At 41.8% G+C, this 19324-nt stretch overlaps 2 protein-coding genes across 2 annotated transcripts; one reads left to right on the top strand and one right to left on the bottom strand.

Annotated features, from left to right (window-relative positions):
* Positions 1 to 422: 422 nt before the first annotated feature.
* On the top strand, positions 423 to 5601 carry LOC140348782 (glycine cleavage system H protein, mitochondrial-like). Its single transcript, XM_072434870.1, has 6 exons — positions 423 to 608; positions 785 to 870; positions 1368 to 1431; positions 3357 to 3488; positions 4948 to 5086; positions 5154 to 5601. The coding sequence occupies exons 1-5, from the start codon at positions 446 to 448 to the stop codon at positions 5043 to 5045; spliced, it is 543 nt and encodes a 180-aa protein (XP_072290971.1). The 5' UTR covers positions 423 to 445; the 3' UTR covers positions 5046 to 5086; positions 5154 to 5601.
* A 1922-nt stretch (positions 5602 to 7523) lies between these two features.
* On the bottom strand, positions 7524 to 14804 carry LOC140349199 (deoxyribodipyrimidine photo-lyase). Its single transcript, XM_072435450.1, has 9 exons — positions 14566 to 14804; positions 13001 to 13469; positions 11848 to 12150; positions 10873 to 11045; positions 10708 to 10792; positions 10300 to 10532; positions 9467 to 9661; positions 9164 to 9389; positions 7524 to 8855 (listed from the first exon to the last, which is right to left on the bottom strand). Exons 1-9 carry the CDS (start codon positions 14779 to 14781, stop codon positions 8317 to 8319), a joined length of 2439 nt encoding a protein of 812 aa, XP_072291551.1. The 5' UTR covers positions 14782 to 14804; the 3' UTR covers positions 7524 to 8316.
* Between the last annotated feature and the right edge of the window lie 4520 nt (positions 14805 to 19324).

Below are 19324 nucleotides of genomic sequence, written 5' to 3'. Positions count from 1 at the left end.
GTTGAATGCAGAGCTGAAGTCCACAAACAGGATCCTGGCGTAGGTTCCCGGGGAGTCCAGGTGCTGCAGGGTGAAGTGGAGTGCCAGGTTGATGGCGTCATCCACAGACCTGTTGGTGTGGGACTTGAGGTGGGGGAGGACCAGGCGCTCAAATGACTTCATGACTACAGACGTCAGTGCCACAGGTCTGTAGTCCTTAAGTCCAGTGATTCGGATTTTTTTGGGGACAGGGACGATGATGGACGACTTGAAGCGGGCTGGGACGTGGCATGACTCCAGGAGGTGTTAAAGATGTTATACAGTGAGATTGTTATATTAGAATGGTGCTAAACTCCGGGGGTTTGTAATAACAGGCAGTCACCAGCAGAGGGAAGTAAAAGTCCTCTCAGACAAAGGTGCCTGCTCCTCCTCCTCCACCGTGTCGTCATCAGTCCGCGTCACAGACATGGCCGCCGCCTGTAGGCTGCTGCTGCTGCGCCCGCTCTCCTCCGGGGTTGTTTCCACCGCCGTGCCTGCTCTGTCCCGGCCTGCACGGACACTTCCACTGCCCCTGCACAGCCAGCCTCATGCCAGGAGAAGCGTGGCCTCCTCCGGCCCGCTCTCAGCAGGTTTGGAGCAGTGTAACCTTCACCTTCCAGTGTTCAGTTAGCTTCGGTCCTGGCACGAGAGTGGCCAAAATGTTCTCATTGCACAACTTTGTGTCTTGAGTTTCACTGGTCTGTCAACATCATGTTCCACGGGATTAACGGTTGATTATAGTATCTTTCTTTTTGTTTGTTTGCAGCACTTAAATTTACAGACAAACATGAATGGATCCGAGTAGAAGAGGATGGCAGCATTGGGACTGTGGGCATTAGTAACTTTGCACAGGTACGCTCCATCTTTACGCACCAGACATTCAAGGAGACATGCTATGCTTCTGTTTACTTATTGAACTATAACTTACTATAAATAGATAACAATTTGCACATTGTATTGAAAAAATGGAATATTGATTTAAACCTGCTTATGTAATAGAAACAGATCTGCTGACTTCCCAGTGGATTGTCTTTTAATGTATTATTTTTGTTTTGTAAAAGTGGTTACATGACATCTTAGAACCCTACACGTGTTACTTAGGGTCTTCATTTTTCAAAATAATCACAACTAAGTTCAGGGGATGTGGGCGGGGCTTGTGGAATCAATCCAAAACTGAGTAAACCAAAGATGATTAAACATGGTTGTAACAAGGTTAAAAGCTCAATAACATTGATTTGCATGATAATTCTCCTTTTAATGGCTCGCTCGAAAATCTTATACAATTATGATTAGCTTAAACACTAAAACTTTTTTTTTTTTGTTCTTTGACCTTGTGTGGAAACCAACAGGAGGCGCTGGGAGATGTAGTTTACTGTGGACTCCCAGAGGTGGGCACCCAGCTGGCACAGCAAGGTACACGTGTTACACACTCGTGCTGGAACATGAGAACAAGAGCCGTTCTATTCTAGAGTCATAACTTCTGGAACAGGATGTGATTTCAATAGAAGAACTGGAAAACCTCACAAAATATAAAAAAATTAGAAAACAGTATAGTTTTGTCAAAGTAAAACCTCTTAGACACATGATATTTACATGATCAGTTGTTTTTAAGGTGATTATTCTTGACATGTAGTATTGATGACGGGTTTATTCTGAGTTTTAGGTTTTGCAGGACAAATATTTGCAGAAATGTTGAGCCCAGAATAGTTTCATTTACCACAAATTATACTTTTGTGAAGCTCTGGCACCATTTTAAGGCCAGAAAACTGTATTGTTCCATGTTCTTTCCTCGAAGGTCATATTTATTGCTTTTTAGTTGTAAAGACTGTTGATCCGGCGTCAGTTAAACGGTTAATGTCGACTGTCAGTTAATGATTGTGTCGTGGTTTACTTGATTTATGTTCTCCATTTTGAAATGTTGAACATACTGATGACCGAGCTATTAAAAGATCTGTAGAGCAACACGTCAAACATTTTATATCAGGCACCATCCAATAAAATATTCAGCCTTCTGATTATAACCTAGACCTTTTAAGATCTAAATCAGATCTACCAACGGGACTATTCCAGGTCTAATTTGTTGCTAAAATAGAACTACACAACTTCAACACTAGTTCAAAACAAGAACCAACCTGAAGAAAGACAGAAATGTGGATTAAATTGACTTGAAATTGAATTGAAAATGTGTAATTCTATCCACTAGACTAGTTTTTGGGGTTAAGAAGTTTCACCTCTCGTTCAAGTAGCTTCTTCACTTCCTCTGACAGAACTGGTGAGTCACTGCCTCATATCTGATGGGAGGAGCTAAGTACACACATGACCACGAGCTCACTGTTTACTGTAAACACCACCTGACTTCTTCTGTCAGATGAAATGAAGAAGCTGCTTTGATGAGAGGTGAAACTCAAAGCTTCTTGTCCTTGGATGACAGACATTATAGTACCACTTTAAGGGGCATAATTTGGTGTTTGGTACGTTTTTGCCAAACACAATTAATGAATGTATCTCATTTAAAGTGCATACAACAGGTCGGACGACTCATTGAACTAAATTGGAGTTAAAGGTTGAATGGAAGATTTTTTTTGGCCCAAATCTGAGTCTTATTTCCTCGTGGCGTGGACTGTTGATTAGTCCTGCCACGTATCAATCATAAAACGCACCTATCGCTCACCTGCAGCCACGTGTGGCTCGTCCCCCGAGAGACAAAATTAGGACGGAGGAAGACTGTTCGAGCTGACTCATAAGAGACGGAAATCTACGGGAGACGAGAGAGGCGTCGCGCTAATAAACAAACGCACGTGTGTGTTGTATCAATCCGCACTGATACAAATTTTACTTTTTTACTAAATCTTAAAAATTATTTCCCAAAAAAATATCCTGGAATAGCTCATTCTTTAGGTGTATAATTGTACTTCCTGTTTGTAATTGATGACATCACACCAGGAAATTAGCTTGCAACCATTGGGCCAAAACCCTTTTATTTTAATTTGGCAAATATAAATATATGAGATAATTTTGTCAAATTATTGCTTAGGTGTCAAAAAAGTGTAAATTTAAATTATAAATAAGCTGGGATGGAATGAGTCCCTAGTGTGATGTCACTTCCTGTTATTTTCTACATATTTTTCAACTTTTTCTCCATAAATAGCTACTTGATAGTTGTAAAACTATCATATGTACAACAGATACAAACACACAAAATAAAGTCAAAATGAGAATCATAAAATCCTGTCATGGGACTTTTAATACCCCCGTACCACCATTGTCGACGTTGTTTTGAGTATCGATGTGATGTCAAACTGTTTCTCACAAGTCCCCTGTGCTGTGACCACTTGCAGACGAGTTTGGGGCCCTTGAGAGCGTGAAAGCGGCCAGTGAGCTGTACTCGCCGCTGACCGGGGAGGTGCTGGAGGTCAACGCGCTGCTGGCAGACAGACCGGGCCTGGTCAACTCCTCCTGCTATAAAGACGGTGAGGAGCAGCTCATGAGTCAGCCACACTTCACACAGTGCCATATGACGACACGTTTTTGCCCAGAACACACGGTTTGCTTCTCCACGACTTTGATTTTGAAATTGCTGCGTTCGTCCTGTAGGTGATATCTTAATCATAAAGTGTTACTATTGTTGCAACAGCAAATAAATCGTAGCGTCAGGAGCAATTGGAGTGATGTAAAGCTGTAGTTAAACTGGAGCGTTCTCTTCCATGTCCTTTTATCCAGTAGAACCTAACTCAATGCATCACTATTATTAGTCAGGTCACAATATAATTGTAAGAACCAAAAAAGTCATAATTGTGACAATTTTAGAAGCCAAATTAAGTATTTTTTCTATCGTCCAAAAAGTAGAATTCCATGTAAATACCTTTTTTCTCTGGCTTTTTTTGGTCATATTTACCTGTATTTTTCTTTTTAAAAGGTTAATTTGGTAAAGACTGTCACAAACTTGAGGAATAGTGACATGTCAAACCACAGGAATGAAAGAAAATTTAAGATTTCACTGTATTTAGACTGTGACCAAAAAAATCTTGAATAATAGTTAAATCGTGATGTTTTTTCTCACAATAATCTTAACAGTAACATTTGATATCGTGACATCTCGACTGTTAATCCAGGTTTACCATTACTGAAACATAAAAAGGCGAAACAAATTTTTAATTCTATTCAATTCTCTCCCAATTTTTTGCCCCATGTCAAGAGGTCGTTTTCTTCTGAACAAACACTAAAATAGAGTTGAAATTGGGATATTTTATGTTTTACCCGTTTACCTGTCCCCTAAAAATAATAATAAAAGTTGCGGTCACGTGACCACACACAATTCCGTACACACACCAAACTTTACAATCTTAGACATGACAAGATTTTGGAGCATTGAACAGAAGTAATTGTTCAGATCTAATTCTAAAACTGGTTCTTTCTGATCTAGATTACTCAAATACTGAAGAAGATATCCAGAAAAATCCTAATTTTTGTAGCTAAAATAAGCTTTAAAGTTTTAAATTAAGATGTGATGCCTTGCCTTAAATTGAAAAAACGTGTTACAAAAAAATGACCAATGTGTGTCAAAAGTATTTTAAAAATACTTCCTGAGTAAAAGTAATATTTAGAGTAGCTTTCTTGGTGTAACATCTGCTTTAGGTAAGTTTATGTAATTTAAGCGACTAAATCTAAAGCACAAAATCTGAAAATGTTCAAATGATTGCCACAAAATGTTTTAAAATAAAATCGTATCTGAAGGACACTGTTCCTCACGTAAAAGACTTGTTACTTCAATATTTTTTTTTTTTAAAAAGTAAGCATATTGAATTGAGAAGGTATTCTGTCCGAAAGATACTCCAAAAAGTACAATTTCTTAAAAAAGTGACCGTACTCAAGTAAATGACGTTTTTAGAGTCACATAAAGGTTCACGTGCTTGTTGTGCTCTGTCCCAGGCTGGTTGATGAAGATGACCGTTGCCAAACCGGCGGAGCTGGACGCGCTGATGGACGAGGCGGCGTACGAGCGATACATCCGCTCCATCGAAGACTAACGCTCTTCCTCCTCAGCAACCATTTTCACTTCCCCAAACAAGTAAAAAAAAACATGTTATTGTGGGCTTTATAACGGGCTCCGCTCGGCTGACCTCTGACCCATGCAGACGCCTGGACGTTTCTCCATCTGCTGCTGAAGAGGGCGACAAAGCTGCAGTCGATGAGAATCTGAAGTTCAGCTCCCACACATTTCAAACCACCATGTATTCTAGCTCAATGTGAGATTCTTAAGCACTTTTTGTTATGATTCTAATGATAATCAAGGTCTATAATGCATTTTTTCAAAAACTATGTACATATGACCTTTTTTGAGAACAATAAACTTTACCAGACAAATGTGATTAGTTCTATTTTTCATTTAAACCAGTTGTTAAATAAATGTATAAAATTATAGAAACATGTAAACCTGCTCTTCACACGTTATCTTAGTGATGGTGTCAGGAATGTTTTATCTGCAATAACCTCTGGTGGAAGACAAAAGAAATGTTGATCCTACAAATACATAAGAAAAAATAATGTGTAAAATGTGTCAAATAAAAATCTACTTATTTAAAAGTATAGAGTATATTTTCGTTTTCAGTCCTGTTAAAAAAAAAATGTAAGTACAGAAAACTATCCACTGTAAAATGTTCTTAGTAAAATATAGGTTACTAAATGGACCTTACCACTGCTGTGACTGTGACTACAAAACCCAGGGGCGTATTTAACAAGAGCACACCGGGGGTCCTAACAGGGGGACCAGGGGGTCATTTTCAGTAAAAATCAAGAGTATAACAGCCTTTTTTGTATTAAAAGCGTTAGCGGTGACATAATAATGATAATATTACATATTAATATTCTTTTAAATAATTTGCGTCTGTGTAACCAAGTTTTAAGACAATCTAAAATGTACTAAAACAAACACTTCTGTTTTGGACCATTTCCCTCCTCTTAAACCTGAAATAAACATATATAAATATTAAGTTGGTACGTTTATCCTATTGATAATGTCAACTGCAGTGTTGTTTTGTTGTTGCTACATGACTTGTTAGTTGTGATCGTGATCCCAGCCCGGTTTCTCCCACTGGAAATAACGCTTTCCATGGAATAATCTACACAATCTATCACCGTGGAGATTACAGGTGAGATCTGTGGAAAGGTGACCCCACTAAGAATGCATTTTTATTACAGGTATTTGTTTTTAGCAATAGACACTTTTAACAGAATAAGTGCAGTATTGGTAATGCTACAGTGGAACAGCAGGGAACTCTCTGACCTGTAGCTCCACCCCTTTCCAAGTATCTCCCCCTCACTTTGTTACTAACATAGATAATTCACCATTTTCTCACAAATATCTATGATTAACAACTTATACATTGTGTTACTTTCCTTCTGGCAGGTTTGCATGTTTTGAGATGAATATGATGAATTTAGATTATATAATGCTGCATATGGACTGTGACTGTAATGGAATGACCACCACGTTCTGCTGCTCGCTCCCTTGCCTGGACACTGCAACCTGGGACTGGCACAAGGTCAAGAGCCCCAGGGCTCTTGACCTTGTGCCAGGTTACGACCTTTACACAATCAAAAAGGACTGACACTTCATGTTTTATATTAAAATCAGTGAAACATTGTATTTTAATTTTGTTGTATTAATCAATCTTATTGTTGTTTGTTTGTGGTGACTATTCTTCTTATTGACTCTAGAACTGTAATAACCAAATAATGGCAGTTACAGTTTATTGGATGTGCAGTGGAAGTCTGACCTCTTTTTGCCCCCAAAGAATGCTGGGGTGGATTATTCTCCCGTAATATTATAACAACACAAGTATCTTCAAAAATATAAATATAGCCAGCAGACGGTTAACAGGTGTATTCTTTAGAGCTGCTCTTCACTGGACAGGTCCTGAAATGGACCTACAGGACCAGAATATCAGACATAAAGAATACAGTGTGTACAGTTTTTGCAGGGTAAAGTCTGAGAATTAGTTTCTAGTTAGACATAGTATATATACTCTATACATAGTCTATACAGTCTATATAGTCTATATAGTCTATACATAGTCTATACTTGCCACAGAAGCTTCTATGATCAGATGTCTTTGTGATAAATCCATCTGCTTGTCTCCATGGAGATGTTATTGCTTTGTCAATAATTTCTCACAACGTGACAATAAACTCATCTATCTCAATAGAGAGCAGCAGTTGACAACACCAGTCCAAGCTGCAGGTCAGCTCTGTGGAGAGGCGAGCCCTCCTATAGTAAGAATGCATGTTTAGTATTGTTGGGCAATAAAATCACCTTTAATTTAATAAATGCAAGATAGATACGTTATATGTCATAAATTTGCAAAAATCTTTGAAAAACTGAAATATTCTACTGCAAATGTCCTTTTATTCAGCATATCTTCAAAACAAATGTAGATATTCATATTTACAGAGGAATGATTCTTTCCTGACAGAAATGAATGCAGCAATGTAACAGTCATTATTATGTGCAAAGTAAAGTGGAACAAAAAGGCATAAAGTAGGACTGTAATAGTATTATTTATGATGACATAGCAGTGTTTACACATTCTCTGTACAGCAGCAGGACACTTAGTGAAATATCACATTTCAGGGAATGTAGTATGAACTAAATGAAGTCAAAGTTAAGCAATAAACAACAATTTACCGTAGTTTTTCCAGGGTAGAAATTTCATTTAGTATACATTTCTATTACACAGGATGGAAAAAATGTAACAAAATCACCCTCAAAATAATCGTTGTAAAATGTCAGTGTTGCCAGGTCGGCAGTTTTCATGAAGCTTTTTAAGAGGTTTGGCCAAAGCAATTTTCCATGTAAAATGTCCTGATTTTAGAATAAACCAAATGATTGTCTTGAATTTCATTGACAAATCGTCATGTTTAAGCGTGCGAGAGGGGCGGAGCAATACTTTCATAAATGCAGTGGAAAATACAGCTGCGTCGTACATTCTGCGGTTTCTCAGACACTTTTACCTGGCAAATCTGTAAATAATGTAATATATCTGTAGATGAAATGAAAAACTATTGTGAGGTCAACATTTGTATCAAGTATTTGTCCAGTTAAACCTTAAAATCAGGACCATAATCCCCAGAATGTTGCAGTTTCGAGGTAATTATTATTTTTTTGTCTATAAAGAACTCAAAGAACCCATCCCGCCCAGCACATAAGTTCATCAGCACCACTTTCCCCCTTTGCATTTTGTCAGTAACAGTAGAAAAATAAATAAATGACCAGTATCCCAATAAAACCTCTTTGGAGCGCTATCTCAGTGTATTTACCACACCTCCAGGCACTATGGAGAACTTGTCTTTGGCTGTTGTAGTCCGTCTGGCTCTCCCTCTGGGCTGCTGAGGCTGAGGCAGATCTTCCATTTTGCGGTAGTTCTTATCCATCCTCTTCCTCCTCTGCACCCCTTCATTCATCACACTCGCCGTGAAGTCCGTCTCGTTCATAAAGGCGATGGTCTCGTCCCTCTTGCGGCTCACGTAGCCCTTCAGGACCGCGTTGTATGGGTTGGAGGCGGCGTCCGAGTCCGGCTCCTCCTGCTGGTGTTTGAACTCCATGCGCGTTATGAGAGGTAAGAGGAACCCTTTGCCCCTCGCCGCCGCCGTGTCTCCCTGGAGCCCCAGCGCCTCGGAGACCAGGCGCGGGGGCAGAGGGAGCAGGTCGCAGCCGCTGGATTTGTCCACGTACTGTTGGAACTGCAGACGCGCTCGTGCCACGTCCTGCAGGGACCGGCTCCTGTGCTCCTCCAGGTCTGTGACCACGCGCTCGGGATACGACTGTCCCAGCACCACGCCTGGGCACACAGGAGAGCTGGTTATGCTCAAAGGCCAGAGCAAAACGCAACCACAAATAGATCGCAATACATTAAAAGAATTATAATATCGGGATTTGTGAGTGTTGTTTTGGAGATGCAAAATGTTATTGTTGATGGTAAAAATACTCTCTAATCATCTTTCAAACTAGAGTATAAAGTGATATTTCTTAACTTTTGTGATTACGTTTACAGAAATGACTTGGACACAGACGTTCACTAATGACATCATAAGAGTAGTTCCTAACGAGCTCCAAAGTGCAGATCCACCAAACACCAAAGATCCTTACCGGCCCGTCGGAGCATGGAGGCGGGACACTTCCAGGGTTTGTGGATGAGCTCATCGGGAAGCTCAGCCAGCTCAGGACACCATCGTCTCACAAAAGCTCCACAGGGGTCACAGGTCATGGCCGCGTCCACAGGGTGCATGACAAAGTTCCAGTGGTCCAGTCCACACATGCCTCCATTCTGCCACATCATGGCGTCGATGGCCACATCTGCATCCACCAGCGTGTCCTGAAGAGCAAGTGGAGAAGCCTCAATTACCTCCTGATGATCTTTGTATGAATCTCAGCTTGATCTGTGTGTTTCACCTGGAACCAGCGGTAGCCCTCCTGCCAGGGCAGGTACAGGTATGCGATGAGGAAAGAGGCCACCACGTGTCTCATGTAGTTGTTCATCCAGCCACTGAGCCACAGCTGCCTCATGGCTGCGTCCACCAGAGGATACCCAGTCCTGCCCCGCTGCCACGCCTTCAGGTGTGCCCGGTCTGAGCTCCAGCGCAGGGCCTGCAGCCATCGGGAAACACAAGTGTCATATTCTAATGTTAGTTATAATACATAGTACATAGTAACAACCATGCACAGAGGACAGGTTTTTGGAGGGTTAATATAATTCAGAGTAAAGCTGCTGTTGGAGGACAGTGACTGAGCATTTGTCAAGTTTTGACAATTCGCAAAAGCCAATTTCAATAAACATTAGATTTAGGATAAAGGATAAAGGATAAAGGATAAAGCAGACGCTTGGTGGTTGATTGGACTGAAAATAAGTGGGTTATAGCTTCACACAGACAAGCTCCAGAGAGGGACAAAAAGTGTGCATGAATGGGGGTTTTTAAAGTAACAATTCAGTTTTTTTTATGTACGGAATGTAAAAAGTAAATGGGTTAAAAAAGGGGCACTCAGGTAAAGTACAAATACTAAATGATCTGTTACTTTAGTACAGTAACGAAATACAAATCTGTTTCAATGTTTTACCTACCCAATAAATTTGAATTATAAGCTACTCATCTCAGTTTCTTTGATTTCCAAAATATGTTCACTTCAAAACACATTATTGTGGGAGCTTTACTCCATGTATTTCACAAACAATAAATCTAGAAGTTTGACTTTCACTAGGTACATACAGGTGCATTCCTAATGCTGACCTTATATGGAGGTCTCAGGGACTCCCAGGGCAGACTGGGGAACAGGCTGAGCTGCCAGTAGGCCAGGTCTCTCCAGGCCAGTTTGCGTTGAAACTTTGGGGGGCGACATCTCGCCCCTTTAGCGTCCCACAGAAGCCAGCGTGGACTCAGCTGTCCGAAGTGAAGGTACGGAGACAGGCCGCTGGTGTTTGGGGCGTCGGCTCGGCCCGACTCCTTCTCATATCTGTAGACACCTGCGCAGAAGGCCATGAGCTTTTAAAGTTGATACAACAGAAAGTTACAATGTACAAAATGTAAAATTATGATCTACTGATGCTGTTCTAGTTCAGCACTAAGTACCTGAAGAAGGCTAAAGTCTCCTTTAAGATTGAGGTAAAAGGTAAAACATTTCCACAAATAAAGGCCTACCATCTTGAAGGAAAGCGTCCAGCTGGGCATGTGCTCCTTCCTCACTGAAATCCCAAGACTTTCGAATGTTTGCTGCCCAGTCAATCTAGAAGATGAAATATAAATGTACTTAATTCACTATATTTGCTTTTATTTTCATCAAGATCACAGTTTGAATGTACTTACTATGGTGCCATCCTTCCGGCGGGGCATCCTGGCCAGCTCCAGAGCGTCCAATGATAAACCCGAGGGCCAATGAGAGGGTGTGGGCAGAGACACAGGGGGGTCCAGGGGGGCACCAAGAGGAGGCCCCGGATTCTGTTTACAGCAGTTCATGAAGTGGGACACAGAACCAATGCCTGTAGAGCAGAGATCCAGGATATGTTCATGAAATGAGTCCTGAAGGAGTCTGCTCTTGGTACGACATTACAATACGTCTGACAAGTACTTCAGTGTGTTCTACAGTACCAGTTCTCTTTAAAGAAGGCTTTTCTTTCTTCACAAAATGTGCCTCCTTCACTCCTCTTTCAAACATCTCCTTCTCCCTGTCTTCAGAGGTGTAGTTTGTGGCTTTTAGATCAAGGTGAATGTCAGATTGTAATCCTGAATTGGAGTGTTTTCTGTGTGGCGAATGTAATGTAACTGACCATGCATCTTTATTTAAAAGTCACACGTTTGAGGGGAGTGAGGTAAACATGTAAGCAGCGAGAAGAGATTGTTCGAATATAAAGGAGGAATATACAGGAGGCCATTTTGTTAGGAAAAAACTCTACCCTCAGTCTACAATAGCCTCATGAGACCTGGGAAGAAATCAAACCAGTCAAAGGCTTATGAGGTACTTATAGCTTTGAGGCAGAGGTGGCCGGACCTCAATAGGCCTTAATGACCCAAACTGTGAGAGTGAGTCAGACTTGTAAACAAGGACAAGGCAGTTATAACTCCTCCCTTTGGATAGGACTCGTTTGAGCTCAGGAGAGTATACATGCTGCTGCTCAAACCATTTCCATCAAGCTGAAAATGACATACTGATGGAATCAAAACTTATTTATATCTAAAAACAGTGTCCAGATGACTATATGAAACTTTTTTCTACCACACACAACTCCTGGATGAATGAAGGGTGACACTGAACTTGAGATAAATCCCTCGAGACAGCCGTACCTCTGAGCCCCACCCCCACGGTGCTGACAGAGTAGGGGTCTCTGAGGCAGTAGGAGTGATCCATCCTTAGGTCCACTCCATCTTTGCGCAGGGCGGCCAGCACCAGGTCGTCCCTCTCCTTCAGCCAGGGCTCGTACACAGCATTGGCCACCACCGTCCTGGCTCCGGTGTCCTGTAGCAGCTGCCTCAGGGTCTGCAGTGAAGAGCCGCTCGGACTCCCAGATTTAAGAAATACCAGAGTGCTGCCGATCCGCTCCAACGACTGACGTAGACAGGACAGAGCCTGGTGCAGCCAGAACTTACCTAAGAAAGAGGAGCAGCATATTATAGAATATCAATGTTAAGTGGGGTTGCTTTTGTTTTGGATCGGGGTGACCGTGGGTCAAGGGATGTTGCCTAGTAACTAGAGCACACTGTTGCTGTGTCCATGGACCAGACTCTGGCCTGGCCAGCCAAGACTAGACACTTTTCCTTTACTTTATAAAGACATGTAGAATGTAGGAGGGGCTGGCCATGCTAACTTCCTCCACTGTTCTTGTAAGAATATTGTGTGAGATCATTGTTGGGAAGTAAAGACATGCATACAGTGCTTTTGAGTAGTAGTATTAAGTTACAGTTACTCTTTCATTTGGTGGCATTCAGAATATCAGAACACATTGAGGTTTTTCACTTTGTGTTTAAAAAAAAAAAAATTTAGGCCTAAATCTGCACGTTATTGATGCAAAAAAGAAGAAAACACAGCTCTTGTGCCATTTTCCCTCTAATTAGTGATAAATAAATAGCAAATTGTGTAACTACATACAATTCTTCCCAGCACTGTGTGGGATTAGCGATGGTCTGTCAGTGTGATGCTATATTGAAGTAATAATGTATTCCCGAGGAGACTGTCAGAGGCAAATCTGTGCCTTGGCCCCTCTGACGACCAGTCCATCACACATACAATACATCATACTGTATGTGGGAAAGTGGCTCGTCCAAGGACAGAATGGCAAACAGGTGGAATCAAATGCTTTCATAGAGCTGAAGATGCAACGGTTATTCATTCAAAGTGTGTTTCTTTTTTCTCAATACAGTACATAAATTAAAAAAACACTGAAAGGTCTATTTGTAGGTCTAGTAAACTTCTCAAATCAAGTTTAAAATACAAACTCACAGGCTCCTCCCATAGCCACGGTGGTCCCGGGGCCTTCTTCCTCATCAGGAGCCCAGATGAAGACCGGGATGACGGGGGCACCGACCTCTAACGCCGCGATGATGGCAGGGTTGTCACACAGTCTCAAGTCCCTCCTGAACCAAAGCAGCACCGGGGGCTGGGACGACGGCGGTGCGGGTAAACCGACCACCTGCTGCCCTGTCACTTTACTCTTCTGCCTCCTCTTCTTGGAACGCCTCGCTTTCTCCGGCTGCACGACAGACTCAGAAACGTTCTGTTTAGACGATGGGGACGACTGTGTGGGGGCCTGATGGTTGTCCTTGGGGGTCGGTGCAGACTTGTTTGGGACAGCAGACACATCCAGGGTGTGGGAGGGAGGAGGACACTGGTCGATGGTGCTTCGCTTGGTGGCTTTTTCTGTTTCCAGTAGAGACAGCGCCATTGCAAGCTGCAGCTCATCGTCCTCAGTCTGTGATTTTAGAGACAGTAATGAGAGCATAGTTACTGCTTTTGTTTTAAATTCTAAACTCCTTCTAAACTTCCTATAATAAATAATTTAATAATAATATAAAGTTTCACTAGTGATAGCGCCACAGTAAGGGTGACTACCTCAACGTCTAGAAAAAAGAGGGGCAAGTTGTAGTAACACCACTTTCAATTTTCATCTAATATAATGACAACCACAAAACCAGACAAAAAGTCTTGATTTCTTCATCATGATTTTCTATGTAAATATATTTATACTATTCATATTCCATCTGTGAACAAGTGGGACATTATCTAAAAGTGGACAGAGACAGAGGCCAAAACGGCTAGGCAGGACAACCAAAAGAGGGGCAGGTGGAGCTGCAGGCTTTCTAGTGCATTCTACTCTTAATTTAGAAGGCAAGTTCTCCCAAACAATAGCCAACTTTTTTCTATAAGATCATTTTCTTGGACCACCAGGTTGTACTTCAATCTGAGTAGAAGAGTTATTTTGAAGTAACACAGTACTTTTTGTCTACTCTACACGGGACCTGTCGCATCTCACCCCTGCCAGAAGGTGGCGCCAGAGGTTATGAGTTCCATTCTAACTTCAAGCCCGAAGCTAAAACGCGGTCGGTGCTTTTAACAATTTAATTCAAATATGAAGACAAAGATCTATTTTTTATCATGTTTGGAAGGTTGTGCAGGGCATTTACGTGCTTTTTTAGCTTCGACAGACAGTATGCTTCGTAAAAAGTAAGTTAACAAGCAAAAAGGTGCGAAGAAGTCATATATTGTTACATCTATGTAGTTATGTAAAGGTGGGATGACAACACTAATATCGTGTAAAGTTAGCACCACAAAATGTAACAATAGGCGACATGTCAATAAACCAACCTTTTGGAAAGTTTAAACGCAAACTACCTCTTGTATGTCTGTTAAAGCAACACTAACTATGCAGCTACAAGCCAGTAACGACACATGTTTTTCAGTATTTTTCAGTCAATATCTGTTGCTGGCTAAAAAGTTACACAACGAGACTTTAGATTAACTATGTTCTGTCATAACTTGAACATATGACCACACTTCTTGTGCCTTACATTGCTGAAATACTCCTCGTAGATGGCGGTCAGCGCGGTGTGCAGTGCGCCGTTGGCCGTGCACAGAGGCCGGATGACGGTCAGGAACTGTTCCCGGGTGTCGTGGTGCCCCAGGACGGACACACACAGAGCGAAGAACCCCTCTGGATCCTCTTGACCCTCCAGGACCCGCCTCAGCATCTTCCTCACCAGGGACTGGCCGACAGACGGAGACATCGTTGTCCAGGTACGAAAACAGTGTCCAAATGTCTCCTCTGTCTCCCGCCCTGTCTCCCGGGCCACTCCCGCTTACCGAACACAACAGCTGATTTTAGAGTTACACAAGCCACGTGCCAGTGTTTTGTAACGCACACGTAATGTCTTATGTAGACCGACAGGAGGCGCGCGAGTGTAAGAAATGGATCACGTCAAGACACGACGCACCGTGGAAAAACAATTGCGTTTGAAGTTCGACACAAACGCATACATTTACATAAAATCTTACATTTACTGCTGTAGCCTCATACCTGCCTCTCTTCCAGCCTAATATAGCTCACATTCCAGACTGGGTCAAAGCTGTGACTTGGTGTCTCGTTGCAGCCGGCGAGATCCCAAAGGACAGATTGACAAAAGCCTCATCTAAGCAGGAATGCTGTCTTTTTCAAGTGAGAAACAAAGCAATTGCACCCAGGAGTGAATTTGTAATCATAGGCCAGCGGAAGATTGCTAAGTAATTCATTTCTTTAATAAGAACCTACGCTGGCTTTTATATCTACCCAGCAGGGTGCCTTGATTTGGTAGTCAAGGGGGTAAAGTCCCAAACACCCTGGCACACCTGATAAGATGGTTTTCTAATCATATCGCTTTGAAATACATCTTTTTAAGTTATCTTTTGAGGATGAGAGACGGCAGGTATTGATATCTGTAAATTTGACACTCGGTTTTTGAGCAAGGTCATACACTTTTGAGTCTTTTATCCTCGAACAAAAGTAGTAGAAGTCAAAAAAAGCACCAGCTTGTGCAGAGAGAGCGATACAGAAAATAGAGAGAAAGGGAAAAAGATTGAGGGAGAGAGAGAATCAATAGTGTTTAGACAGAGAAGTGGATTCTAAGTGGGTGATCAATAGAGAGCACAGCGAAGAGATTAGCTGCTTTTCTCTCTCAAACTAACACTGACAAATTGGTGAATTGGTGTATCGGCCCTTGGGCTAAACGGATTGACCCGCTGTTTCCATGTTCTACCGTGTACTGTCAATACAGATCTGTGTTCATTGTGGCTTTCAATGAAGAGAGTGAGTGAAAGAACCTGGGAAAGATGGGAGAGAAGTGATACTGTGTCACCAGGAAAAGGCAAGTAAAAGGTAACTAAAGGTAGGGTAGGAAGGTAAGTAAAACCCAGGAGTCCCATGTTGGAGAGGACGCTTACAAAATGTCCACACCTCTGTCTTATCAACACACATGCGCATCCTCACGCAAACAATGTTATAAAGTCATAGTAACACCGCCGGGAATAGTCTAGGAAAGTGTTACAGCCTCACCAAGGAAAACCCATGAAAAAGGTAAGTAAAGGTGAAAGGTGGGTAGGGTAGGAAGGTAAGTAAAACCCAGGAGTCCATGTTGGAGAGGACGCTCACAAAATGTCCACACCTCTGTCTCATTAACTCACATGCGCATCCCCGTGCACAATTTTATAAAACCATAATAACGTCTCCGGGAAAATTAATGGAAGGACAGATTAAAAACTAAGTGAGGAGAAACGGGCCACTGGTGTAGCTATTTGCAACTCATAAATCATCTTGACAAAGCCATGCGTCCGCGGACACATGCGTAGACACACACACACGTACTGTAATTAACCACAGGCTATTTACTCTCTCCTGCTGTAAATTAGACATGCAGACACCGTTATTACATTAGGGGGATCTGCCATGTAGAATACTAACAGGGAGAGGAGGGGCCCGCGCCGCGTACACGCACAACAACCCAACCCTTACAAACATAAACACAGGCGCGTGCGTACACAAGAAAAGAGGCTATGGAAGAATCATAGACTGACGGCAGTGCGAATGAAGCCGCAGCGCAGAGAATAGGGGCCCCCAGCTCTTTGTTCCGCGCTGCATTTCATTATCCGAAACGCCAGCCAACACACACGACAAACATCAGGCACCTCCCCCTCCCCTAAAGCTGTCTACCCCGCTCCCCGCACGAGGCACACACGCGCACACACACACACACAAGAAAAAAGGAAAGAAAAAGCAAATAAAGATACTGCGTCAGTGGTGTTGACTGGCATCTTGGCATGGGCGATGGCTGCACGGTCATTCTGCACCGAGCTAACCGCATTACTTTAGCTTTACTAGTTTGCCCTGCTTTATGAGGGGCGGTCATGCTCCAAGGAAAACCTGTGCTTTCATTAAGTTGTAATTTGGTTGTATCAAATGCTGGCTACAGAGATAAAACCACAATGTCCCCTGTTGTAATAGCCCTTTGTTTCTGTTGTGGCCCCTTGAGAATAACGCCGTTTGGAGAGTTTCAACCTGAACACAAAGGAATAGACAGAGGATTTCCAGGTGATGGCTTTGGAAGTTATCATCACATAAGACATTTACAGAACTTGCATGTTTTAATATGTGTGTTCGCTGTCTCTTTCATTTACTTCGACAAAATTCTATTGTTCAAACCTCTGCAATACTGCAAGATGAATCGCCAATTCCCTCTGCAAATAACAAAGTATCTTATGTTTTACTATGTGTAAAACCTTGTGATTGCAATTCAGACTTCTACAAACAAGTTCTGAAATGCATGCGACTCTTGTATTAGTTGAACAGTTCATATTTCAGTCTTTTCTGTAAGTTTTAGTCACGTGTTTAAAATGTTAACTTTGGACGTAATCTTTGTATTAAAACGTTGCAAATTGAATTGCGTGTCTGAAATATCCATTAAAAACACCCTGTACAGCCCTAGCTCCAAATGAAAGGTATTAGAAGTAAATCATCAGTCAAACATAGCGAAACAAATAAGATCCAGGCCTATTGTAAGTGTAAAATGGTTTGTAAAAGATGAAATGTGAGACTGCATAGGATTCTTGCTTATCTTTAAATCACTATGACAACAACTAACATAAGATAATAATGATATGTGTATGGAAATATCACTTCTTTAAGTTCTTTCAGTTTTTATTGTATTACTTAAAAAATCTATATATTGCCCACCTCTAGATGAATGAAACTGTCTTTGATTCAAGCATCTGAATAGTAAATGGTCATCACATAATTGACTATAGTCTGTAAGCCTATAATGTGTATAATATGCATAGTGTAGAGACATGTAACGCTATATTCTCTTTGATGTTCGATTCCGCCCCTAATGATCAGGAAATGCTCTGGTCCCCGTAATACATGGACCCTCAAAGACTTCCCCATAAAGGCAGAACAATGAGGAGAACTTGATTAAAAGCAGTATTGATAGACTGTCTGAGGTGGCTTGTCTCCATTTAGTTGAAGTTACTTTTTTTTTCCTCGCTGGCCGTAGTGTTTGTGTCCTCTGCTTCCCCCAGCCTCCCTCCAGCCTCTGTGTCCCCTCTGTTTTCCCACGCTGATCGATAGCTCATTACAATCATTGACTGCAGCTCATCAGCACCTGTTAGGGTCTGGAGAGGCGGAAAGACGGCGCACGTTCAAATCACAGAGCGTGCCCGGCGATGCTAGCCTGTTGATAAGTACACAGAGTAAAATGGCGTCTGTAAAAAGGTGAGGGCTGCCATTTCATTGGTTATCTTCTGATTCACATTCATCGCTGTGGGTGTCTAGTTTGTCGCTGCTTTATGGTTCTCGGTCTCGGGGAACATCTTATTATGCGCCTCACGTGGGTACGGCAGTTTGTTGCTATGGTGATCGCCGAGGGAGCCGCGGTAGTATAGGTGTTTGTGCCAGACAGGAGCAAAAGATACCCCACCAGTTTAAGGGACATGTTTAACACAAGGTTTGGACCACACATTAAGAGCCGAGCCATGAATGGCCACAAAGGGAAACATGGTGGAGTGAGAATGTTAAGTCTTCACGGCCTTGTTCAAAGACACTGCTGTGGGTTTAATGCAACACTCCAGGGTTTGTTGTTTCAAGAGGCCACTCAGGGACTTAAAGAGGATTCAAGTTAAAGTATTTCAAAAGCACTATAGTTGAGTCTGGATCCACCGTGAACATCAAATAAGGACATTGGAATTAGTATTCTACATGGCAGAACCTTTGATGAAGGTTTTGTAACCAAGTATATTCTTGGATACAAAATAAATGTATGCAATATATTTTTTCACATATTTACATATCTTTTTTTCCAAGATTGTTTCTGGGCCAAAGGCGTTATCTAATGAGACAGTTGCAGCGAAAATGGGGAAAGAGAGACAGCGCGGAGAGACATTCAGCATATGATTGAGAGCTGGAAACTAACCCAGAACGACATGGTGGTAACAATCACACATGTGCAATGTCCTTATCCTCTCCACCACTGGCAAAGCACACCCAATTCTCTGTTTATGGGGGTTGGGGGGCTAATATCCATCTTCAGTCCGGTGGCAAAATATTTACTGGACAAAAAAACTGCAACAGTCACAAAACATCAGGTTACACATCAGCACATTCACTATAGATACATAAAAGATATACATAATAAAGTTAATTTGAAGTTAAGCCAAGAACCCTTCAATATTAAAAAGTTATACATATTAAATGGCATTTATTTATTTCATAATGTTTTGAGATATTTAGAATGTTAATTTAACCAA

The sequence above is a fragment of the Eucyclogobius newberryi genome, unplaced genomic scaffold (assembly GCF_026437365.1).
Source record: "Eucyclogobius newberryi isolate DKJ021-1_F unplaced genomic scaffold, fEucNew1.0.hap1 SCAF_7, whole genome shotgun sequence".
NCBI lineage: Eukaryota > Metazoa > Chordata > Actinopteri > Gobiiformes > Gobiidae > Eucyclogobius > Eucyclogobius newberryi.
Note: the sequence above shows the minus strand (reverse complement) of the source record. Positions and strands in the feature narration are given on the sequence as shown.

Coding starts and splice junctions, on each gene's coding strand:
- LOC140349199 (XM_072435450.1), bottom strand. CDS start 14,781: ATGTCTCCGTCTGTCGGCCAGTCCCTGGTGAGGAAGATGCTGAGGCGG. Junction 11,046..11,847: donor CGTGGGGGTGGGGCTCAGAG/GTACGGCTGTCT, acceptor TCTGCTCTACAG/GCATTGGTTCTGTGTCCCAC. Junction 9,662..10,299: donor CCCTGAGACCTCCATATAAG/GTCAGCATTAGG, acceptor CGATGGCTGCAG/GCCCTGCGCTGGAGCTCAGA.
- LOC140348782 (XM_072434870.1), top strand. CDS start 446: ATGGCCGCCGCCTGTAGGCTGCTGCTGCTGCGCCCGCTCTCCTCCGGG. Junction 609..784: donor CTCCGGCCCGCTCTCAGCAG/GTTTGGAGCAGT, acceptor GTTTGTTTGCAG/CACTTAAATTTACAGACAAA. Junction 3,489..4,947: donor CTCCTCCTGCTATAAAGACG/GTGAGGAGCAGC, acceptor GCTCTGTCCCAG/GCTGGTTGATGAAGATGACC.